This window comes from Labrus mixtus, chromosome 20 (genome assembly GCF_963584025.1).
Source record: "Labrus mixtus chromosome 20, fLabMix1.1, whole genome shotgun sequence".
NCBI classification, from domain to species: domain Eukaryota; kingdom Metazoa; phylum Chordata; class Actinopteri; order Labriformes; family Labridae; genus Labrus; species Labrus mixtus.
The window spans coordinates 9,092,437-9,115,530 of record NC_083631.1 but is presented as its reverse complement, the minus strand read 5'-3'; the positions used below and the strand labels follow the sequence as shown (position 1 = coordinate 9,115,530).

At 43.6% G+C, this 23,094-nt stretch overlaps 4 protein-coding genes across 23 annotated transcripts in view; 3 read left to right on the top strand and 1 right to left on the bottom strand.

Annotated features, from left to right (window-relative positions):
- The first annotated feature begins 970 nt into the window (after positions 1-970).
- Positions 971-7,182, top strand: spsb3a (splA/ryanodine receptor domain and SOCS box containing 3a). Its single transcript, XM_061026193.1, has 7 exons — positions 971-1,143; positions 2,182-2,395; positions 2,801-2,981; positions 3,153-3,340; positions 3,485-3,587; positions 3,679-3,804; positions 4,383-7,182. The coding sequence occupies exons 2-7, from the start codon at positions 2,270-2,272 to the stop codon at positions 4,763-4,765; spliced, it is 1,107 nt and encodes a 368-aa protein (XP_060882176.1). The 5' UTR covers positions 971-1,143; positions 2,182-2,269; the 3' UTR covers positions 4,766-7,182.
- Positions 7,183-8,676: 1,494 nt separating this feature from the next.
- Positions 8,677-9,774, top strand: mrps34 (mitochondrial ribosomal protein S34). The gene is made up of 3 exons (XM_061026772.1): positions 8,677-9,043; positions 9,186-9,228; positions 9,312-9,774. Exons 1-3 carry the CDS (start codon positions 8,726-8,728, stop codon positions 9,608-9,610), a joined length of 660 nt encoding a protein of 219 aa, XP_060882755.1. The 5' UTR covers positions 8,677-8,725; the 3' UTR covers positions 9,611-9,774.
- A 950-nt stretch (positions 9,775-10,724) lies between these two features.
- On the top strand, positions 10,725-14,432 carry nme3 (NME/NM23 nucleoside diphosphate kinase 3). 3 transcript variants are annotated; one of them, XM_061065936.1, is made up of 6 exons: positions 10,760-10,837; positions 10,942-11,054; positions 12,880-13,010; positions 13,094-13,195; positions 13,580-13,692; positions 14,008-14,432. In XM_061065936.1, the coding sequence occupies exons 2-6, from the start codon at positions 11,006-11,008 to the stop codon at positions 14,123-14,125; spliced, it is 513 nt and encodes a 170-aa protein (XP_060921919.1). In that variant the 5' UTR covers positions 10,760-10,837; positions 10,942-11,005; the 3' UTR covers positions 14,126-14,432. The 3 variants fall into 3 exon arrangements, with proteins under 3 accessions (XP_060921920.1, XP_060921919.1, XP_060921918.1); XM_061065937.1 differs by lacking the exon at positions 10,942-11,054 and having other exon boundaries at positions 10,725-10,837; XM_061065935.1 differs by lacking the exons at positions 10,760-10,837; positions 10,942-11,054 and adding an exon at positions 11,147-11,690.
- A 903-nt stretch (positions 14,433-15,335) lies between these two features.
- The window catches only part of mapk8ip3 (mitogen-activated protein kinase 8 interacting protein 3), a 32,287-nt gene continuing 24,528 nt past the window's right edge, over positions 15,336-23,094 (bottom strand). For 15 of the 18 annotated variants that reach the window (XM_061065918.1, XM_061065921.1, XM_061065932.1 and 12 more), the window contains 12 exons: positions 22,880-23,077; positions 22,104-22,281; positions 21,604-21,723; positions 21,145-21,225; positions 20,973-21,040; positions 20,288-20,436; positions 19,993-20,164; positions 19,743-19,856; positions 18,307-18,345; positions 17,718-17,882; positions 17,319-17,468; positions 15,336-16,581 (listed from right to left, as the gene is read on the bottom strand). In XM_061065918.1, coding sequence (XP_060921901.1) covers positions 16,406-16,581; positions 17,319-17,468; positions 17,718-17,882; positions 18,307-18,345; positions 19,743-19,856; positions 19,993-20,164; positions 20,288-20,436; positions 20,973-21,040; positions 21,145-21,225; positions 21,604-21,723; positions 22,104-22,281; positions 22,880-23,077 — 1,610 coding nt within the window. In that variant the 3' untranslated portion in view covers positions 15,336-16,405. The remainder of the gene's footprint in view (positions 16,582-17,318; positions 17,469-17,717; positions 17,883-18,306; positions 18,346-19,742; positions 19,857-19,992; positions 20,165-20,287; positions 20,437-20,972; positions 21,041-21,144; positions 21,226-21,603; positions 21,724-22,103; positions 22,282-22,879; positions 23,078-23,094) is intronic. The other 3 variants (XM_061065931.1, XM_061065919.1, XM_061065930.1) reach the window with 1 other exon arrangement.

The following is a 23,094-nucleotide window of genomic DNA, read 5'->3' as shown; positions in this document are numbered from 1 at the left end:
ACTGAAGCTTCAGTGTTTATCCAGCTCTGCATTGGTCTGTAAACCTTTCTGTGTTCTAACCTCTCTCCATTTTTCAAAAGCATCTCGTTTGAGCACGTTTCTGCTCGTGGAGCTTATTAGAAACATGCAGAGGCTTTTTAGGTCAGGTACAATCACTTCTATCTGAACCACTTCTCTTGCCCGATTCCATCGCTGCAACACCTGTTGACCTGATAACTGCTCTCATATCTGGTAAACCGAGGGGCGTCCAAAACAGCCGTGTGGGGGGTGTCTTAAAAGCGCCTACCTTCTCTGGTCCAAACAAATCCAGAGCATTCAGGACCAGAATCTAAAGTTAGAAGGAGGACATACTGGCTGCTGCATTGTTGTCAGAGAAGCCAGCACTTCAACATGTTTCCTTAATGTCTGATCATATAGTAAGGTACCTTTATCATTTCACTCTCTACACATCTCACTGATTGGACCTTTAAAATTGTTCTATTTACCTTTAACACTTTACCTTTTATTGTTTGAATTACATGTATTTTATTGCTATTGGTGTGCATTAGTTTCTACTTCTAAATCATTGTATTGTTCCATGTTTTATCATTATGAGTAATTATTATGCTATGTTATGTTACTTTATTATTGTAATTAACTTCTTCCTACTTCTTTTCAGGCATGTAAAAAATGTAAGAGTGAATGAAGGACTCTGTTGTGTATTTGTTTGTTTGTTTTCCACATATTTGTAACTACAGCTCAAAATAAAGACATCAATTCATGTAATTAACTTATTTTACGCCTTTTCTTGTTTTTTTATTGGCTGTAAATGACTTTGAATTTAATTTGATTTGTATGAAAAGTGCTGTATGAATACATTTTGACTGACTGATGATAAAAACTAGATTTTCTTCCTGAGTTTTGCAGGATTGGTGTTGAGAGTGGTTGCCTGAGTGAGCTGTGTGGTGAGAAGTTGCTCTGCAGCGTCTCTGTTATTGTTTACGCTCAGAGTTCGTGTAAAGTAGGTCAGAGGAAAAGGGAAGCTCGGCTAGCTGCTTGTTTACCTCTTCTAAATCATCTATTTATTGAAAACGTGTCTCGAGGGATCGTCGTCTCCGTGTTGTCGGTGATTTTCAGTGGATGCTCCTTGTGACCGACCAGCAGGTAACGTTTAAATTGTGTTTTTAACTCAGAGCTGCTGACGGAGCTAGCTAACTAGCTTGTTTATGCTAGGAAGCTAGATGTGCATCATCCGTCAACTTCATACATATTTTTCTAATTGCCCGGTGTAAAACAGTACATTCACGGTAGTAAAAGGGGATTCTAATATATTTTCACGTAATCTGACTTTAATTGCGATGCCTCTGACCTTGTTATCACCTGTTTGGTTTTATCATTCACGGTCCAGCAGCTGAATGCTAACTCTGTAGCTAGCGTTAGCGTGCTATGCTAGCTCGGATGGGAGGCTAACCAGCGGTTGTAGGTAAAACAGCCTCACCTGTGCAAAAATGACAATAATGTATCTGCCGATGATGACAGTGAAGTGTAGACTGTGTCCAGACTGATCACATGTAATTATCATTTACTGAGCTAGTTCAGATAACGTATCCCAGCGGGCTAAACATTCAACATTAACAACACAGGTTTTAAACTGTTGAACATTTCATAAATAATAAGCAGAATATTTAGATGACTAATTAAAAATATAACAACCAAAATTAATTAATTAATTAAAATAAAATTGGAGGGCTTAAATTAATATAAATCTAGAAAGTCTCAATCACTTATTTTTTCCAACAGTTTCAAAGACTGAAAAAGGATTCAAGTAATTTTAAGATGTGAATATAGAATAATTCTAGAAATTCAGTCTCTTTGTTTTGCGTAAACACACAGACCTTTACCTTCTGAGACTCAGAAACAGGTACTACATGCTTACTAACTAAGATCCTACAAAGGCCCAGACACTGACCTCAGTGGGTAGAAACACATCAGCTGTTGTAACGTTACTGTGTAAAATGAAGATGTTTTGATCTTGCATGAATCCTAAGATGCACTTTGCTCTTTATATGGTTGTGTGAGTTCACATTTTAGCCATGCAATGACTCCTTTAAATCAGCACAGCCAGCCTGGAGTATCCAAAGATCTATGTGTGATAGCTATGAAAACCAGCAGCAACAATCATGTTGTCATCTTTCATTCCAGCAGCTGGACTGATGCAGGTCGTCTTGGCCTCTGGACTGAACCTGAACTGACCGGTGGACTCTTCTTCTGGGCAGACCTCCCTGTTGTTATGTCCAGGCGGAGCAGGAACAGTCGTGCTTGGAGATATGTTTGGGGTGAAATACGGCGGGATGCTGATGCTCGGGCGCTTGTGTTGGCTTCTGAAAGTGAAGAATGGGGCTATGAGCGCTTAGAGGTAAGGGCTGTGGGTGTCACCTGGACTGAAAGGCCACATATGATGTAGGTAGACGTATGAGTTTGTTCTAAATGATTCCCCTTGTTTACACTCTGTGCAGGAGAGATGGGATGTGTCCTCATGTAAAAACAAAGTTCACATAAGGGGCCCTTGTCAAACTTAAAGCCTCTAATTGACCTGCAGCCTTTATAAACACTGTGTCATTGTTGATGCAGATGTGTGGAGCTAATGTTTCAGTGCATGCTTTGTAAGAGAACTAATCTTTTTTCCCGCAGGGAGGAATGTCTGTATTTTTCCCTGTCCCTCAATGAGGACAGAAAACATCTAAACCAGTACTGTGTGGTTACATAAACACTCCTGCTGATGTTTGAACGAACTCTTTTTGTTTTGTGTTGGTCGCCCCAGAACAGTGATTCAGACTCTGAGGCCGACTTCTCAGCAGTGATGGTCCCTCCGGTGGCCAGCGCAGTGCCTGTCACCGGAGAGTCGTACTGCGGCTGCGATTCTCAGGCTGAGACCAACTACAACCCTCGTCTGCGAGGTTTCCACCAAGTCAGAGACTGCCACTGTGGAGAGGACGACCAAGGTACAGCACTACCCACACGTCGTGATTTAATATGTTATGTAGTAAATCATTTGACCTTTTATCCAGCTCAGATTTGTGCATTCAGGAGACACATTTTAAGGAATATGCATGTTGAGATTTAACTTATTGTATTAAAAGCAATGAGTAAACTCATGATGTCCAATGTGTCAGAGTTCGACTGGGTTTGGGATGCAAACAGCCGATCGACAGCAACAATGGTGAGCTGCGACAATCGCAAAGTGAACTTCCACTCGGAGTACAGCTGCGGCACGGCGGCGATCCGCGGCTCCAAGGAGCTGGCTGAAGGGCAGCACTTCTGGGAGATCAAGATGACGTCTCCAGTGTACGGAACAGACATGGTATACCTCTACACCTTACTGCTAAACATCCCCCTACTCTTATGTTTGTTTTTATCTAAAGAAATCCAAAGGTAGAGGAATTTTTTTTAAAGTCATGCTGAGAATATTAATGCTCCCTTAACCGTTGTTTTGACGTCTCTGCAGATGGTCGGCATCGGGACTTCTGATGTCAATCTGGACAAATACAGACACACGTTCTGCAGCCTGTTGGGGAAAGACACAGACAGCTGGGGTCTTTCTTACACTGGTAAGACTAACAGCTGTCCTCATGAAGCAGCAGCTCCTCTCTGCAGCACTTGTATCAGTTACACGTCTGTGATTATCTTCCTTTTTTTCAGGCTTGTTGCATCATAAAGGAGACAAGATGAACTTCTCGTCTCGGTTTGGACAGGGGTCCATCATTGGAGTCCACCTGGACACGTGGCACGGCACTCTAACCTTCTTTAAGAATCGCAAGTGCATAGGTAAGAACCGAATAATTGTCATTTTCAAATGTTGGTTCAAATTGGTTGAATGTTGTCATAGATAACTGGGTAACACAGAATCTTAGCTGGTAATTTACTCCTTGACCTCTCTTATCGTGTATCGCTACCAAACAGTGTCGCTAAGAAAGAAGTGAATCCCAACATTAGCTGTTGTCTAACATTACTAAAACCAAATGATCATTTTGATTTTTTTAACATGAATTGTTGCCTGATGTCCTCAAAGTTTTCATGGTTCAATGTTTTTGCATCCTGGAACAAAGCGGGGAGATGTTAGAATACATTTGAGCTTCTCTTTCTGGATAGTATCTAAGGTACCAAAGCTTTAAGAAAACCTACATCTGCTTCATAAGACGGGTGCATAGAAGAGGAATTAATCGGCCAAAAACTGCAAAAAAGAAATGAGACAATATTGGATGCATAGAACTTTCACTTTTTAGTTGCCTTAGTGTTGAAACATGTATCCATATTGTTTGATTTTTACCAGTATCATATCAAAGTTTAAAATTCTGGTATCACAACAAACTGAACATGAACACAAATGTTTTTCACTGATCCAGGTGTTGCAGCCACAGAGCTCCAGAATAAGAGGTTTTATCCGATGGCGTGCTCCACAGCAGCGAAGAGCAGCATGAAGGTGATCAGATCGTGCTCTGCGCCCACCTCCCTGCTCTACCTCTGCTGCGCTCGTCTACGCCAGCTGATGCCCGACTGCATAGACACCCTGGACGTGCTGCCACTGCCGCCGGGCCTTCGTCAGCTGCTCCACAACAAACTGGGCTGGGTGCTCAGTCTTAACAGCGGCGCAACAGAGGAAAGCCCCGATGGGTCGTCACGCTCTCACGCCCCCCCGCTGGCTGGACCGTCGTCCTCTGAGAGCGACTCGGAGGGCTGCACGTCGGACCCTGAAGCCTGTCAGAGGAAGAGATGTCGCTGGACATGAGTGGACGGTGTGGATCCTACCTCCTCTTAAACACTGGCAGACGTCACAAGTGGCATCTAATTGAGTGTTTCCTACCTGCCTCAAGCTTTCCCAACGTCAACGTTATCCTGTAGTGAAGAAAGAACCAACAGGGTCAGAGTGGTACGTAAGTGCAAAACTGTGACGGCACGTTTTTACTGTGATCTTCTGTCATGACATCCAAACGTCCTCATGCTCATCAGTATCTGAAGCAGCTCCAGTGATAAGTCCAACACGTGCTGTTGGTTATATAGCATTACTTGTTGCCATGTGTGTTTGGGGATCAGTACAGTGCAACACTGAAGTCAAGCATGGCCACATTTTGGTGGTCATCACGGTTTATTTGCAACAAAAAAGAAAGGGGGATTCAAGACTAAGAGACTTTATATTTTCAGTGTTTTCATCATGTATGCAAGTCATGTATAATGTTCTCATCCTAAATGCTATCATGTCGTTACCGAGTTATGTTACATGTTTTTTAACTGGTGTCTACAGTTTTTTTTTGTTACCTTGCCAAAGTGAAAATCAGAGGGACGCTTTCTACCATGAGACCAAAGTCATAAACCTTTTTCACACATGCACTCCTGAAAAATTCTACAAAATGTCCACCAGGTGGCCCCTTGAGTTACTTGAGTTACTTGAGTTACTTGTTCACACATGCGCGTCACAGGGGGAGATTTCTCTGTCTGATGGGGAGGAGGCAGGACACGACATAAAAAAGAGCGGGAAACAGTGGACAAGTGGGCGCCGGGAGCCTCGTGGTTAGCGCTCCATGTATGGGGTGGTAGTCCTCCAGGCGTCTGGTGTGGGATTCGAATCCAACTTGTGGGTTCCCCACTCTCTCCGCTGTGTCGCCTCTATCCACGGTCTTGTCTCTAAATAAAGGCGTAAATAAATAAATAAATAAACCCTTAAAAATAAAACGGTGGACGAAGCAGCAGCGTCCAACGCTACGATGGCATTTCTTCCTTTATATCGATGCTTTTTGTAATTAAAACATGGTCACCCTCAATTTCCTGAAGATTTCCTGCTGCTTCACCCTGACTTCACACAGAACGTGTACCGGGTTGTGGTGAAGAATTTGTCTGTTTGCGTTGTCATCAGCAGCTCACCCCGAACATTTCTGGAATTTTTCAGGAGTTTAGTGCATGTGTGAAAACACCATCAGAGTATTCTTTTTTTTATCTTTTCGACAGTCCACAGCTCTAAAGAGCTCGACTATCGATAACTTTCAGAGGGATCAAAATAGAAATATTAGAAGTTCATCTGAATGTACTTTATAGTATGTTGACCTCCAAAGGAAATATTCGTTTTATATTCAATAATAACCAAGATCGCCAAATTTATTTAAAACTTTAAGAAAAAAAAAGGTGAAAGTCGCATCATGTGACGACAGCAGGCCGGACACGATGCGACATGTTTGTAGAAACTCTGGGCTTCCTGTTCTTTCAAACAGACATGCACAGTGTGCAGAGGATTTAAAGAGCTGATCCTGAGAGATGTTACTCAGAAGAGACTGTTGCACATGAAGTCATCGCTGTTACACCTCATCGTTGTTTTAAGGACGTTTTTAAAAAGTGACTTTCTTTGACTTACAGAATAAGAGACTTTGAGCAGTTTGAGTGTTTCACCTTTTTACTGATCTGTTCTCCTGTTGGGGGTTTCACAGCCTTGTTCCTTCCCTGACTCCTCCTCATGTTACTCACTCTCACGGTCACACTCGATTTTGAATCTTGTTGTGTTCAAAGTGTTTCCCCTCTTGGCCCAGAGGGAGGACTTAAAGAAAACTTCATTCCTTTGATATCCAAACATTCTGCAGCCTGATGTGACGATCACTTCAGTATGAACAGATTATAAATAACTACGGTGTGGAAACATTTCCTCTGGGTCCCGTTTGTAAATAATATTTAGTTTTCTGGAGTATAAAAATATATATAACAGTGTAAGTGTTAAATAGTGTTTTATCCACAGTGTGCTGCCTCATCGTGTTCACTCCTCGAGGTTTAAGGAGACATAAAGAAGGCTTCAGGTACTATGCAATACAAGCATCTTATGTGATGAAGGGACGGTCTTTCAGGCTGTTATCGTGGACGCACTGACACACGGGTGGCGGTTCAGAGGACCATTAGTCATGACGCGCTTATTGTCTCATTTATAAGAAATGTAACCACAGAGCGGTTGGCTCTATGTCAGCAGATATATTATTTGTCTTATCTCACAGTCTTCACATTGATGCATCCAAGCACTTTTTCTTACTGTGTTACTGTAAATAAGAAAGTTCTAAGTGTTTCTTCTATACTGCGTCTTACTAATAATACTGTATGTATGTAAAGACCTTTACTCGCCTTTTTCTGTATCAGCATGTTTCAGCTGGAAATAAAATGAATGCTACGTATGCACCAAGGACTTCCTGTTTATTTACAGACCTGACTTCCAAGTTTGCTTTGTTTCCAGGTAACTTAAAGGAGAAATATGTACCTCTGACACCTAGTGTTTAAAATAGGTACTGCAGTCATAATTCAAAACATTGTAGAGAGCTGTCATGTAAAGTCTGAGTGAAATAAGCAACTAAATCTTAACACATACATTTTACCCATCATGAGATCAAAAATATAAAAGGTTATGGTTTAGAGCAGGTCAGTCACAGGTTGTTTTTTAGAAAAAGAAATCATAACAAAGGCTAATAACCTTACCAAATAATAAGATGCTCATTTGGTTTATAATAGAGTAGAAATCATGAAGGGTATTAGTGTTTATTCGTATTTAATAACTAGGTTACAGTGAGGCTTTTATTTGAAAGTGCTACATGTGACTGTATTTCATGCGGACCCAAAGTCCACCGGCTGCTTCACACGGAACTTTTTCCAGTCGGACCAAGTGAGCGGAAGTTGTGTGCCTTGCTTGCGGAGGTCAACTGGACTCGTACTGCAGCCGAAAAACCATCATTTAGGTATTTTTTTAATTCATTGAATTCATTATAATGTTGATCAGAGAGAGTTAATAAAACCTGACAGTTTGTGACGTAGTACGGAAATGTTTTTAAAACGGGTTGTTAGCTAACAGGCTCCGGTTAGCTTGTTTTACTTTATTAAATGTATTTTATTATTTTAAGAGATCAAAATGAAAATATGTGAACGTGTCAATCAAATAAATTCACATGTATTTACAGACATTATTAATATATCTGCCCGTATAGTATAAAAGTATAAACATTAGAAATCAAACAACAACAAATACGAAAAATAAATAACAGAAAAACAAACAAAACAACATCAGGAGAGCTCTGCTTATTGGGAAGATACACATTGACATTTATTAGGTTTTTAATTTAATTTATTTAAAATAAATTATTAATTATTTTTTTACATTTATTGTTTTCTGTTGTAGCTTCCTGTTAGGCACATTTTTGTTTTAATTTCTTTGAGAGCAGCTGAAGCAGCCTGGCCTCTAATCAGCCTACCAAAAGTTCAATTAGGATTGACTTAAAGGTCAGATGTAATGCAAATTACATTCTACCATGTTTTCTTATGTATCTCTAGCTAGTATACAAACCTCCCAACATTTTTCTAAAAGGTATTTTCTAAATCAAACCAAAAAGTTTCTCCCTTACAAGCCCCAAAAGTTTATCTATTGATTACAGCATGAAACACTTCTTAGTATTTCTGTAAGAATTTAAATGGACTCTCTTTGATTTTATTTCTATAAGGAAAGAGAAAGAGTCTTCCATGATTATGTATTTAAATAGGGTCAAATAGGAGTAGTGACATGATGAAGATGTTTATCCTCTTTATATATCAGGGCTGTAACACGTTCATGGCTCTCCTCTAACGATCCATGCTGACTGTTTTAATGTAAGGAGCTTATTGGTCACTTTTCTCTCGTACATGATGAACACCAACAGCAGTTTACCGGGGAGGATCAGCGGCTGAACATCGCACAGTCATGGTGAAGAAAAAGCGACTTCGCCTCATCGCAGAGATGGCTCGGAAGATCCGGGCGTACCGAGAGCTCAAGTCCCGGCCGAAGGAGTCCCAGAAGTACGCCCTGGACTACGAGACCATGAAGCGGCCTCTCACGGGGAAGATGCTGCCCGTGCTGGCGTGGCAGGACGTCCGCAAGGAGAGCCGCCTCTTCTCCCTGCTGGCGAGCATGAGGATGTTCGGAGTGGGTCGTCTTTTCACCCGCAAGTCGTGGCTGGAGGATCACTCGGAGCCCAGCTACTGGCAGGTCACCAAGGTCAAGGTGGACTACACGGCTGAGGTGAGAGCCAGGCCACATTAACGCTCTATGATGCCACAATGTGTCAGGTCGAAGTGTAGAAACTAAGAAAGCAAACAAATTGATTTGGATGAAGTGTGATGAGATACCTTTCACAACGTCACATCTGATATTTATTTTCTAGAACATGGATCATGGCAAAGCCTGGGGGGTCCTCACCTACAAAGGTAAGTCTGGACAGTTGTAGTTAATAATAATGATGCCATAAACAATCCGCATGTAGTGACCGTGTTTAATGTTGTGTCTACAGGTAGACAGGAGAACGAGGTCAAGGAGGTGGACAAGGTGATGTACCACGACTGGCGTCTGATCCCCAAACACATGGAGCATCAGTTTAAGGACTTTGAGCCGCTCCCTGAGCCGCCTGTGCGTTACGTCCCGTTCCCTCCTCTGCTCCGCGCCATGATGCTCGCCCAGCACAAGAAAGAGAGAGGCAGCGTGGTGAGCAAGGAGCCCGCGCTGCCGCTAAAGAGGGACGTCGTGCTCAACAAAGACTATTTCCAGAGGCAGGAACAGGATGGGCAGAGCTCACAGGGGACGGCAGTCTGAAGACAAAGGGGTCCCTCATTCTGGACTATTTGGACCAAACACACTGCAGACCTTCACCTTAAAGTCCTACAAAAACCTCGACTCCTACTGCTGTTCATCCAAAGCAGGCCTCTCTTGGTGTCATATGTTTGATGTTGTTCATATTAAATCTGAGTTTAAACACAGCTGATGCTTTTATTCTTACAGAGCGCTTCATACACCTTCAGAATCTCTTTAATGTTGTTACACACGTACAACAAATTGTAAGAAGAAGTCGCTCTCGCATTCGATACTTCAGAAGCAATCGATAAAAAAAGAAATGAGTCTAAAATACTAAACAAACGGTTTATTTCAAGTGTTTTTATCTCAGGAGTTATCGCACAGGTGAGAGCATCGTTCATACAGCAGTCACTTAGGAGCAGCATTTAGTGCCATCATTGTTCTGGGGTAGAAGTTTGTTTTTGATTTGTTGGCCCTAAAACACCCCCCAGAGGGCAACAGTTCAAAACGACGATGACCTGGGAGGGACGGGTCCCTGAGAATGCTGCGGGCTCTCCGGACGGGAAAGAAGAGTCATCAAAAGTTTTTCAGGGCTGACTTCATTGAGTTTATGACAGCCTGGAGGACTCGCTGTAAACAAGGTGATAAAGAAATACCTTCAAATCAAACTTAGGCCGGACATTCAACCACTGAGCATAAAGACAAGATGGAGCTAGATCATTAAAGGCCCTGTGTGTGAATGATTCTTTACTGCTCGTTTGAGATGTTTTAAATTCACTTTGATTCTAAATGTTCTTTTTTAAGTGTTTAGTGGCCTGTTATCTTCATCTCTAACATGATCACATTACTTTAACTATATTACAGAAGATTGAGTTAAAAAAGTGGAATAAAAAAATCACTAAACTAATAAAATACATTTTAAAAAAAAAAGCAGAACTTCAAAATATACATTCTCCCCCTTTTTCTCCTTAACCTTCATTAAAATATAATTTTCACAATATTAAATTCTCACTTTGTTGACTTCAACCCTTTTTCAGATATCATATCTTTAAATGAACTCCTAACCTGTAAATAAGCATTTATCGTGGTATCAGCGTTGCTAAGCAACGTACGTTCTGACGTAGGTAAACTCGAACGTGCCTTTACGTGAGTACGTCTCCTCCCCTTCTTCCAGTGTGCTCCGTGTCCGTCCACCGGCTGCGATGATCTGCCTGTTTCTGTCCGTGTTCGCCTCCGTCTTTCAGTCAGGTCGGTGTTTAACTGTTCTTTAAACTTCCGCCATCCTCTCTGCAGTTAGATTCACTTCCTCTCTGCGTTAGAAATGTTAAAAAATGTTTATAAACTGACCACAGTTTCCTCCAGAAGCGGGCAGGAGACGCGGACTGTCAGACACAAGATCAGAGTTTACCGGTGAAAATGGAGCCGAAACAACTCACTAACTGTGTTCATGTTCACTGGAGTCAAAGTTATAATGAATTAATCAAAGTCTGCCGACGTTTTATTAACAAATAACATAAAGAAACGTGTTGGCATGAAAGCTCTGCGTCTCACACACACACACACACACACCGTTTGTCATGTCTCTGTTTCCAAAATACTTTAATCTAGTTCACTTTAATACAATTAAAAAGGAACTGCCGCGTGTCTCCTCACTGTGGAAGAAGTTGATTCATCATCCTATTTATGCTGCGTTCAAGCGCTCCTCGGATTGTTAAAGTTTCCTTTTTGGAAAGTGGTTCTTACAGCTTCAATACGTTGTTGACAGACTGTAAATAAATTGTTAAACTCGAGAAGAAACATGGCAATTCAAGAGAAATATGTTGTACTCTAAGTCATCATAACAATGCTTATAAAAAAAATAACAAGATGTTACTTATGACAATTGAGCTAAAGACGAATTTCGCACCTGAATGTCCTTTTTCCGATTTTTCCGATACTACGTGAACGCATTGCGAGAGCTCTTATGTTGCGCTTCCAGTGGTGCGTTCAGGTTCATGTTTGCTGCTCGGTGCTGCAATGGGGCCGAGAAAAAGGTCACAGCGAGTTTTGCAGCATGAACTGGAAGATTTGGTTGTCAAACATGTTCGGATTGAAGACTCCGGTGAGGACAAACTAACCGAGATGATCCGGAGCTGCTGTGACGTGTTTTTAATGAAATCTTTTCATGTCTGCAGTGGACTAACCCTGTGGAGTAGTTAAAGTTCAAACTTGTGTGCACTAATATAAACAGACTGGGGTTGTGTGTGTGTGTGTGTGTGTGTGTGTGTGTGTGTGTGTGTGTGTGTGTGTGTGTGTGTGTGTGTGTGTGTGTGTGTGTGTGTGTGTGTGTGTGTGTGTGTGTGTGTGTGTGTGTGTGTGTGTGTGTGTGTGTGTGTGTGTGTGTGTGTGTGTGTGTGTGTGTGTGTGTGTGTGTGTGTGTGTGTGTGTGTGTGTGTGTGTGTGTGTGTGTGTGTGTGTGTGTGTGTGTGTGTGTGTGTGTGTGTGTGTGTGTGTGTGTGTGTGTGTGTGTGTGTGTGTGTGTGTGTGTGTGTGTGTGTGTGTGTGTGTGTGTGTACACAGAGTCTGCAAACATAAAACCTGTCATACTATGAAACCTGAGTATTTTCATTCCTCTTTTTATTTTGATTTATGATCTTTTCAACTACAAATCGTATCTTAAAATATGTCAACATCTTTTTTTAAAGCCTTTTTTTGGAGCTTTTGCCAGCTGTGGCTCAGTGGTTAGAGTAGTCATCTCTCAACTGGAAGGTCAGGGGTTCGATCCCCAGCTCCTGCAGCCACATGTTGATGTGTCCTTGGGCAAGACACTTCACCTCAAATTGCTCCAGCTGCTTTGTTGTTAGTTGACTCTTTACACAGCAGACTTGAACCCGCTTGGAGGACTGTGGCCTCCGTATGACGGGTGCATCTTAACCCCTAGGTCATCAGCATCCCAAAGATGTCAACATCTGATTTATCTGATAAACTTTGCAGTGAAAGTGAAGTCAAAACACTGCTGAGCCTTTGCAGCTGTTTTGCACAATGCAACCTGTCAAAGGGTGTTGCATCCCCTTCAGTGACTGGACGTAAATGTTTGTTAAACTTAAATACATCAGTGATGCAGCCATCTTTGTTTTTAACAACTTTAACCATCACCAGACAACCCCAGGCGTAATCCCGTTTTGTGGATGAAAAGAAAACAACAGTTTTTATCATTCCTCTTCCAGGATGTTTTAGTTGAGGTGCATGCATGCTGCTCCTCACTTCATGTGCTCCCCGTCAGTGTGCGATTTAATTCTTTTTGTGTTCAGGCTGGACAGGTGTGAACGAGCGCACCTTCCTCGCCGTGAAACCGGATGGCGTGCAGCGGAGACTTGTGGGAGAGATCGTGCGTCGCTTCGAGAGGAAAGGCTTCAAACTGGTGGGACTCAAACTTGTGCAGGTTAGTCTCTCTCTGAATCTTCTCAGAGTGGTTTTATCTAAATAAATCTGAATCTGATTTCAGTGTCTCGTCTTGTGCTTCAGGCCTCGGAGGATCTTCTTAAAGAACATTACTGGAGCCTGAGGAGTAAACCGTTCTTCACAGGACTCATTAACTACATGAAGTCTGGACCTGTCGTAGCGATGGTGAGATTCTGCCTCTTACTGCCCGTGTTCACAGGATGCTGATTCATAGTTTACAAACCTGCTGCAGAGAGAATCAAGATGCTCGAGGGAACATCGGGGGACGCAGCTCAGTTTAGCCCGTAGTAATGTTTGGTTTCTGTCTCATGAGCCTGCAGACATTAAAGTGATATTTGTGGATGTGTTGAAAGATGAAGTCAGCTCAGCAGCAGAACATAGTGTGTGTGTGTGTGTGTGTGTGTGTGTGTGTGTGTGTGTGTCTTAATAACAGAGTGTGAACCTGGATTTCCCCTCGGGGATTGATGAAGTATTCGGTCCCACAGGAGGAACGGCACCCTGTGATATCGTTTCTGCTCGCTCATTGTACTCCTGTGTCGGTCTGTGCAGGTGTGGGAGGGGCTTGACGTGGTGAAAACGGCGCGTAAGATGTTGGGAGAGACGAACCCGGCGGACTCGCTACCCGGAACCATCCGAGGAGATTTCTGTGTGGAGGTGGGCAGGTAAGACAAACTTCACAGACAGGAAGCAGGATGATGCAGGTCGGACCTTCAGTCAACGATTCACATGAATGAGGTCACTTCCTCTTTAAACTTCAGGACAGAAACGTTCACACCCCCCCAGGCGAAGTGCGACAGGTCAAACCTCTGAGAGCGGACTTTGGTGACACGATGCATGGGAGGAACGTTCATTGTTTTATTTTAGAGAAAGACTTTAAAGAAGCTGAATGATGAGATGGAGTAATATGTGATGATTTAATTAGTTTTTATTCAGTGTCTGTGTCTGGAGGTCCTGATTGTGTGTGTGTGTTGTTTCAGGAACGTGATCCATGGCAGTGACTCGGTGGAGAGCGCTCAGAGAGAGATCTCTCTGTGGTTTCATCAGAACGAGCTGCAGTGCTGGGAGGACGAGAGCAGACACTGGATCTACGACTAACGTCTGCCTGACCTGAAGGTTCTCCGTCCTCTCGCTGCACAAAACCAGGGTTTAGTTTGAGGTCGGTGTGAGATGAATTTACTTTAACCTTTGAGGAGGCGCTATGCTGTCTTGCTAGATCTCTCACTGCTTTCTTTTCTATTCATATTGTTTCTAATGTGTCTGAACTTCATTTCAGAGGTTGAATAACTTTACAAAGCAAACATGCTCTGAGGGAGCAGACGATAAAGGCTTTATATGTGATCTTTTGATCCAGCAGATGTCGCCCTTGAGCACCAGCATGAAACCAAAACAACTTGCGGTGCATTGTTGTGTTAGCATGCTAATGCTAGCGATCTTTATTATGCTCGCACACTGCATGTAAATTTACCTGAAATGAGCGTGATCTAGAAACACAGTTAAGCAGTGAGTACAGTATGTTATTCTTCTTTTCTCTAGTCCCTCAATTAAACAACTTTTATACGTGAGGGGAGGAGTCAGCCGGCCGTCTGGGCGATGTAAACAAACTGAAGATAGGACTCTGAAAACATCACAGACAGTGGGACTCGGGTGTTACACTCATTGTAGACAGTCATGACTCACAGAGTTATTTTCAGAGGATATACTTGATTTCTATTATATTTAAGTGTGACAAATTGCATATAAAGCCTTTAAACCAGTCTCCATCCAAGTTTTCTATAAATGTTTTTAAATGTTGCACAAAAAAAGCTAGGGGTCAAAGTTACAGATTGCTCCTTTAATATCAGATCTTGTTCCGTCCATAATAACACTACTTCATGTTTACAGTATCGATGCAATAAGCTTTGAATGTGGAGCAATAACAGGTTGTGATGTTAATGTTGATGTCTATTTAAAGAAGTTAAAACTTTACATATATATATATATATATATATATATATTTGTGTATTTGATTCAATTCTGCTGAAACGTGCACGTCCTCGAAAAGCTTATTCAGGAAAAAAAAAAGCTCAAGAAAAATCAACCAAACGTGTTCATTACTTCTTCATTAAGTTAACTTTTTACAGCTGCTCGATTGAAGCTCCGTTGTGTGTGTGTGTGTGTAGTTTCTGTCACATTCAGACTCTTAAACTCTCGTCATGCTGAATGAAATGATGTTCAAATGGTCAAAAACAATAAATCTTTTCAGGAAACCCGTTGGGTCAGATGTCTGTGTTTGTAGATAAAAAAAGATCCAGGCGTAGACGACGAGTGTTTTCAGCACACAAATATGTTTAATATTTAATCCACACAGAGAAGAGGTCGATGCATGAATCCGTACTGAACAGAGAGGATGGGCTGAGAGTCCCTGTACACATAGAGACGACGTGTTCACTGATCACCTGCTTCACACCGCACCGTCTGATCCACAGCCAATCACAGGAGAGATAAGAGACCCTGAACACAACACGCTCGACTCCTGAGACTGATTTAAACAACGACCCTGTTTATATCGAACAGCTGCTCCACGTACATGTAGGGTCTTGTTAATGCCCCTTAAGTTATTATTTTAATCACTTTAGAAAATTAGCAAACTTTAAGCAGGACTGGCTGCAAAATATCATAAATCGGACTTTCTTTCTGTCCCATAAACATTCATTTAGCCTCGTCACCATCCACTACAAGATGACTTCACTTTGGACACGTCTGCAGCCATGAGCGCGATTCAAAACGGGGTCCATATTTTGGGTGTGAATGTTTCTGGATTCCTGATTGGCTGCCGTCAGAGAAATCAGACACATCTGGTGGAGAAAGTGAGTCGGTGCCGTCGTTCACCTTCCTGTAGCTGCTTCTGTTTTTTTGGTAAAATGGTTGCATGTCGGGCCTTTGCTTTAAGATGAGGTTTCACAGATGACAAACTAAGTGGAGGAGGAGGAGGAGGAGGAGGAGGAGGAGGAACTCTGGGGCGGATGCAGGACAATCGAGGTAAATATAGGAGGAGATAGGGTGTGCTTACAGGGTGAATATAAGATCGATACAGAGAAGGGAGGTAGTTATGAGGCCGGGTTACAAGGCTCATGGAGATAGTTACAATGCCCTGTGAGGGACAAACATCATGGCAGGCAGATTATAGATCAGAGGAGGTACTTACAAGGCGTTAAAGTTACAAGGTGACGGGACAGGAGGGGGTAGAATCGTTACACACGGCTGGGAGGGTCGCCAAGGGGGAACTTTTACATGACCGGGGGGATAATTACAAGGTTTGAGCTGCTGGAAGCTTTCAAGAGGAGGAGGAGGTTTTTTTAAATTAAGGGTGAGGGGTCGTTAAAGCAGACCCAGGTGTCACTCAGGTATGTAGGACACCTGCCAGACGATGATGTGGCTCCGCTCAGCTTTGCACAGTGCCGGTTTCATCTGCGAAGCTCCAGCAGCGGCGGCGACGGCGGCAGCAGCTGCGGCGGCGGCAGCAGCAGCAGCAGCGCTCTCTGCGTCCTCTGTCTCATCGTCCTCGCCGTCTCCTGAGGATGAAGAAGGTAAACGGAGAGATTCAGTGCTGGGAACTCGACATTAGTCTGTTTAATTTAGTGATCTCTAAGCCAATACTTTGATGTAAAGGTTCAGTTATTTAGAAATTAATTAATCTATTTTTTTTTTGTGCCTTTATAAGAGAGACAGGACAGTGGATAGAGTTAGAAATAGTGGCGAGAGAGAGAGAGAGTAGGGAATGACGTGGGAAAGGTCGGATCCAAACCCACTGCAGCCTCCGTACATGGGGAGCACAAACTAACCACTCGGCTACTGGCGCCCCTATTGAATAATTTCCTAAGCCTAAAAGAAGTGGAATTTAAAAAAAAATGTTTTGATAATGAAAAAGATCAAATATTTATTCAGAAATTCAAGAGAAAATCACAAGTTTGTTGTTTGATATGAGTGTTCACTGCCCTCTAGCGGCCATGAGAGAAAACTGCAAATGATGCGACGCTGCAGTTCCACGCTACGACCACTGGAGGGCAGTAAAGAGCCAAAACAGTCACTCCCATTATAAGAGCGAATTAAGAACACATACAAAGAAAAACGGAAAAACTTATTATTTAACCATGATTAATGATATTAGATTAATCTTTTAATGATGTTTTTTTTTTATTTGACTTCATACATATCTCTCTTGTGTCTTTTATTTTGTGGCATTTAAAATATAAAAGAACGATATCAACATGCAGAATCATCTCTCTCGAAGAAGTGAGTCTTTTCTCACCTATACGGAAGTCGATGTAGCCCTCTCCTCCACTCAGCACCAGCACGTTATGGACACTCTGGGCCTCCGTCTCTTGGGAGGGCGCTGTTGAGCCCTGACCCTCTGATGGACTGTCCAGCACGCTGCCGTTCAGCGTGGCCAGAACATTTCCTGTCACAGACGAAACAGTAAGAACAGAACTAGGACGAGAACGCTTTAAAATACACCGCCCCTCGTTCCAGGAATAATAAGAAGAAGGACCCTGACCAGACACAAGTTCCCTCAGTTGAAATGTATGAAAGTTATATTTGTCTTATCATCAGGAGTATTTAGGAGACTTAAATAAAAGATGTGAAGACGTTTGTGATGATCGTGTTTTTAAGCGTTGTGTTGTGACAGTAGAAGCGGCTCTGTGCGTACCGGGCACGGAGACGAAGAACTTGACGGCATCACGGTGTCCATGGAAACAGAGCTGGGCCTGCGCCATGGAGCAGTACGGGATGAAGCTGCCGCTGCTCTTCTCGGAGCCGTCGTCTCCGTACACGTGGATCACTCCGCCCGACGACGTGGGAGACACCTTATTGGCTGAGAGACAAAAGAGCAGGAGTGAGAAATCCAACCAATCGGCAAAGTTTGCAAGAAAATCACAAGAAACAGAAACGTTCTTAGAATCCACATGAAAAATGAGAGGAGTTTTTTAGAATATCCAAAATAAAAGTTTAACACGTCTTGCATGCAAATGAATCTGCATCACAACTTTTAGACACTGAGGAGTGAAAGCAGAATATTCAACAGCATGCAAACAAAAGATAAAAACAACGCTCCTGTGTGCTCCAACTGTTCACAGATAAAGAGACTAGTTCAGAGCCTGACGCGGCTTCATTCTGTGTTTTTCACGTCTGAACTCTTCAGAGCATGAAGACGCCGCTTCAGGGGATTTGAAGGTTTGAGAGCGGGCAAAATAAAAGGAAGATCACAACAGCAGGAGGGAGGGAGTGCTACCACTTACCCCTCACACCAAGGAGCTGTCCCCGGTGAAGGACCACCGCTACAGGAGGAGAGGGAGGAGGAGGAGAGAGAGGAGGAGAGAGAGGAGGAGAGAGAGGAGGAGGAGAGGGAGGAGAGAGGAGGAGAGAGAGGAGGAGGAAGAGGAGGAGGAGGAGCGGGAGGAGGAGAGAGAGGAGGAGGAGAGAGGAGGAGGAGAGGGAGGAGGAGGAGAGGGAGGAGGAAGAGGAGGAGGAAGTGGAGGAGGAGGAAGAGGAGGAGAGAGAGGAGGAGGAGAGAGAGGAGGAGAGGGAGGAGGAGGAGAGAGAGGAGGAGGAGGAGAAAGAGGAGGAGAAAGAGGAGGAGAGGGAGGAGGAGGAGGAGGAGAGGGAGGAGAGAGGAGGAGGAGGAGAGAGAGGAGCAAGAGGAGGAGAGGGAGGAGAGAGGAGGAGAGGGAGGAGAGAGAGGAGGAGAGGGAGGAGGAGGAGGAGGAGAGGGAGGAGAGAGGAGGAGGAGGAGAGAGAGGAGGAGAGAGAGGAGCAGGAGGAGGAGGAGGAGGAGGAAGAAAGAGGACAGTAACAGTAAAGGTTAAGACCAGGACTGTTTGTTAAAGAGGTGAAACTGCTGAGAGGAGACAGAAAAACAGACAGGTGGAGAGAAAGATGGGGAGCGCTGTAGTATGTAGGATTGTTTTAACATTTATCTGAGTTGCAGCCCTCTAGTGGGCCTTGCAGGGTACTGCAGGTGGTCAGTAAGAGGGCATTTACAACATTTCACTTTGGCATGTGTTGTGTTTCCTGACAAATTAAGTGTACTGAAGTGCATCGCAGCCGGCCTGGTTTCATAAAAAATCTTCCTGTTTAGATAAATACAAAATATAGGGGTACAAAGGGACAACAACAAAGACTTCAATATCTGTTTGTGTACATCTGAATGTCCCTGTGTGCATTCAGCCTGTCTTATTGATTTATCTATTCATCACTGATTTTTCTTATTTGTTTAAATAGAAAAAAATCAAGTATAAAAAAAGTTGCAATCTTCAAGTGTTGGCGAGGCCTCTGAATATTTAGAGATTTTAAACTGGGCTAAGTCAGTCTTACGTGTGGAGTTTTTTCTGTGTTTCTGATGGATTAAAACTACTTCAGTGGTCCGATGTTTTAACAAATGTTAACTTCCTCTGTTGATGTTTTGAAGATATTCTGCTCGATGACCTTCAGACAGAGAAACTCTGCAGGGTCCTAACCGTGTGTTCAGGGGATCTTATTAAACATTAAACATCAGACGGCTGATTTCTGCACGACTTTCTAACAGATGGATGAAATCGTCATGACAACAGAAGGTGAAATCGGCCCCTCTTTTTCTAACATCAGGCAGGCACTGTGTGGATTATTATTTAGGACACAGAGACACTTTGACGACGTGTGAGTTAGTGTGAGAAAGAAAAATAAAAGTGAGACTCACTCTCTGTCAGCGGGATGGAGATGATCACACCGTTTCCAGTTCCTACCCAGAGACGATTTCCACCAATGAGGAGAGCTGTGATTCTCACAAAGGAGAAGCCCAGCTTGCCGGTTCCTGTGAAGAAGAAGAAGAAGAATAAGAAGAAGAGTTAAAATGACGTCGGACTGGACGGGCTGGAAATCGATGACAATACAACCTAACGACGAGAGTCTGCAGCGGATTATTTAAAAACAAGCCGACGTTCTCTCACCTAACATCTTGCTGACGTAGGGCTCGATGTCCACGTCCTGCAGGTGCTGGTGCGTGTGTGCGTGGTACAGACGCAGCGTGGAGTCTAACCGGATCGACACCCACACACCGTCGCCGATCCACGCCAGCTGCCGCACCTGACTCTCCCTGCGAGGGTGGGCGTCGAAGGACTTCTACAGAGCAGAAAAATAACGATGATGTCGGAGATTCAGACTTCATCACACTGAAAAGACGCTGATTAATGAACAAGGTATTTGTTCAGTTTAGATGACGTGACGGCGGGAGTCAAAGGTCACCTCGATCTGCATGCTCTTCGGCTGGATGACGTGGATTTTGTTCTTGTAGCCGCACCACACCTTATCGTGGACCACAGCCATGCAGCGGATGGAGTGATGAGGCCGACCGAGGTCCATGAGGTGATAGTTTGATAAATCCCACTGACCGTCTGTTGGCAAAAAAACACAGAAACGAAAACTTATAACCATCTGGGGCTCGCCGAGATCTTGCAGCTTTCCTGTCATATGTGATGAAATGTGAAAACTGTTGGGGACTTTTTTAGCAGCTGTTAGTGGGCTGTAGCGGTCTGCTGCATCTCGTAGTGAGACACATTTCTCCCACTCGGCTGCACGCCTGTTTGAGATGTTAAAATAAATCGATCGTGCTGACTTTAATGTCAGAAGCCTTTGAACAATCTCTGCAGCCGACCATGGTTTGTTTGAGATCTGATGCTGCAGAACCAAACCAGTTACAGGGATCAAACTCTTCATTAATGCTGGCAGCCATGTTGTTGTTGTTGTGTCTTTGTAAGAAGTAAAGGAGGCGGGAGGATGTGAACTACAGAAGCCCGAGGGGAGCACCAGAGGACGTTCAACAGAATATCTAGATTTTCTTTTTTTTTGTTGTTGTCCTAAACCACAAATCTGAACGTACATATAACATTTTTTTGCGGTGTACAATTATCGGGGCTGAACTAATATTTACCCTCTGATCTGTGGAAGATGGCGAGGGTCCCGTCAGCGAGGGCGACCAGCACTCGACCTTTCACATGCCTGAAATCAAGGAACAGACAAGAGACTGTTGGAGCGGCAGAGAGACATGAAAAGGAAAACCTCGGGGTTCTTAAAGTTTACATCAGAGTGTGAGACAAACTTACACCAGGCTGAGCACAGAGTCTTTGAGCTTGATGGAGTGGAGGCACTTCTTCCAGTTTCCAACGGCGGAGTGGACGTAGAGCCTTCAGAGGGAACAGAGAATCACAGAGGTTCTTTTTCTGTTTGATTTTCTTTATCTTAAAGACGCTGAGAAAAAGCACATTTAAAAATCAGGGACATGAAACAAAAGAAACTGGCTGGATAAACATTTGAATCATCCTTTTCCTCACTTTTCTTCTTGAATCTAAACAAGTTTTTTATTACAAAGAAAAGGAGAAACATGGAGGATGTTTTTCAGAAGCCATTGTTCTGTTATCATGTTTTGCCTTGTTGTCTGCAAGTTTCATCTTTTCTTCGTCTGTGACTTAAACTTAAGAAGGTAAAAAAAAAGATTGGGTTTACTTTAGATATATAGTTGATCTTTGGTAGAAGTTGTGAGATGTTGTTTTCAAACAACTTACCATCCGTTCTGGGCCCCGAGCCACATGGTGGGCGCCACGCTGGTGAAGTTCTTGGTCTCGTCCCCTCCGTCCTCGGACTCTGGAGGCTGACAGCTTTCCTCTTTGGACTGACCAGTGCTCCTGTTTAAACACAATTTGTACACCTGTGGTGAAGTCTATCAGCAGCTACAGTAAATCAAAACAAACAAATCTTCTCTGTCAGTCCACTGATATTTCTTGCTGAGGAGGAAAACACATCATACAGGCATGCCTGCTGTTGCCATGGTGATTTCAGACACTGTAAGAGTGTGTGCAGTCGTATGACATATGCCGGAAAATCGTCCGACCGGCCGTGATCGTCTGTGCACGATTGGGCTGAAATTCTGAAATACTTCAAAACCAGCAGTACTATAGACTCACACAACGGCTACTTTTATACTCTGCACAGTCAATGGTACGCTTTTCAAAAAGTCCTGATACTCCTGATGGTTGTCTTCGCGTTGACCACTTTGTCCTCCTACCTGTCGGAGGCGTCTGCTGAACGAGGCGGGGGATCTGTGAAGACGTGCTCAGTAAACGGTCCCGGAGGTCCGTGCTCCGCGTGGCCCGCCGTCGACTCGGGAACCTCGGTGGCCTCTGTGGCCTCCTCGGCCGACTGCGCCGGATGAATCTTCCCATTCATGGGTGGAGCAGTGGGGGCTGAAGAACAATAATATCAAAATAAATATTAGGGGTTTAAAGCCATTTCCATCAAGTGATGACCCCTTAAAGGTGACATATCCTCCTCCTCTTCTTCAGTTTAAATAAGTCTCAGAGCTCCTCAAAACATGTGTGTGAAGTTTCTTGTTCTAAATCCACTCTGATCCTGTATTTGATCATGTCTATAAACCCCTCTATTTCAGCCCTGCTCAGAACAGACTGTTTCTGTGTCTGTACCTTTAAATATGTAAATGAGCTGTGTTTGACCACGCCCCCTCTCTGGAAGGGCTTGGGTGGTCTCGAGCTTTCTCGCTCCATGTCCTATTGTTTACGGTGAGAAGGCAGACTCAGAGGGCAGAACAAACACCTAGCTGTGGGAGTGTCACCCACCTGGGGGAGGAGTTACTGCCCTTTGTGATGTCATGAAGGGAAAATCTACAAACAGCCTGTTTGAGCACACATTTTCTGAAAAGTGGAGCAGGGAAAAGACAGAGAGGATGGACTTTTCTCATCATTGGGGGGTTTGTAGACAGACTAGAGACACATGTTAGAGTTGAATAAAAAAAAGAGAAGAAGGAGCGTTAAAGGATGAACTCACCTTGTCCTTTGTCCATGATGGGCGTGTCGGTGCGTGACGAGCAGTTGCTTCGTGCGACGCTGCAGTTTGTTGCACAGCCGACCAGAGTGATACCAGCCAACATGCCCTCCACGCTGCCGCTGTCGTCACCTCCACCTGCTCCTCCGTCACCGGAATCCAACACGATCTCACCTGCTGGATAGTCGCTCTCACTGGCAGCTGGATTTAAAAAAAAA

What these genes read in the sequence shown, in the direction of transcription:
- spsb3a (XM_061026193.1), top strand. Translation starts at nt 2,270, where the DNA reads ATGTCCAGGCGGAGCAGGAACAGTCGTGCTTGGAGATATGTTTGGGGT. An exon ending in CTGTGGAGAGGACGACCAAG is followed by an intron (nt 2,982 to 3,152) that starts GTACAGCACTAC and finishes CCAATGTGTCAG; the next exon opens with AGTTCGACTGGGTTTGGGAT. An exon ending in CTGGGGTCTTTCTTACACTG is followed by an intron (nt 3,588 to 3,678) that starts GTAAGACTAACA and finishes CCTTTTTTTCAG; the next exon opens with GCTTGTTGCATCATAAAGGA.
- mrps34 (XM_061026772.1), top strand. Translation starts at nt 8,726, where the DNA reads ATGGTGAAGAAAAAGCGACTTCGCCTCATCGCAGAGATGGCTCGGAAG. An exon ending in AGGTGGACTACACGGCTGAG is followed by an intron (nt 9,044 to 9,185) that starts GTGAGAGCCAGG and finishes TTTATTTTCTAG; the next exon opens with AACATGGATCATGGCAAAGC. An exon ending in GGGGGTCCTCACCTACAAAG is followed by an intron (nt 9,229 to 9,311) that starts GTAAGTCTGGAC and finishes TTGTGTCTACAG; the next exon opens with GTAGACAGGAGAACGAGGTC.
- nme3 (XM_061065935.1), top strand. Translation starts at nt 11,606, where the DNA reads ATGGGGCCGAGAAAAAGGTCACAGCGAGTTTTGCAGCATGAACTGGAA. An exon ending in CTGGACCTGTCGTAGCGATG is followed by an intron (nt 13,196 to 13,579) that starts GTGAGATTCTGC and finishes CGGTCTGTGCAG; the next exon opens with GTGTGGGAGGGGCTTGACGT. An exon ending in TTCTGTGTGGAGGTGGGCAG is followed by an intron (nt 13,693 to 14,007) that starts GTAAGACAAACT and finishes GTGTTGTTTCAG; the next exon opens with GAACGTGATCCATGGCAGTG.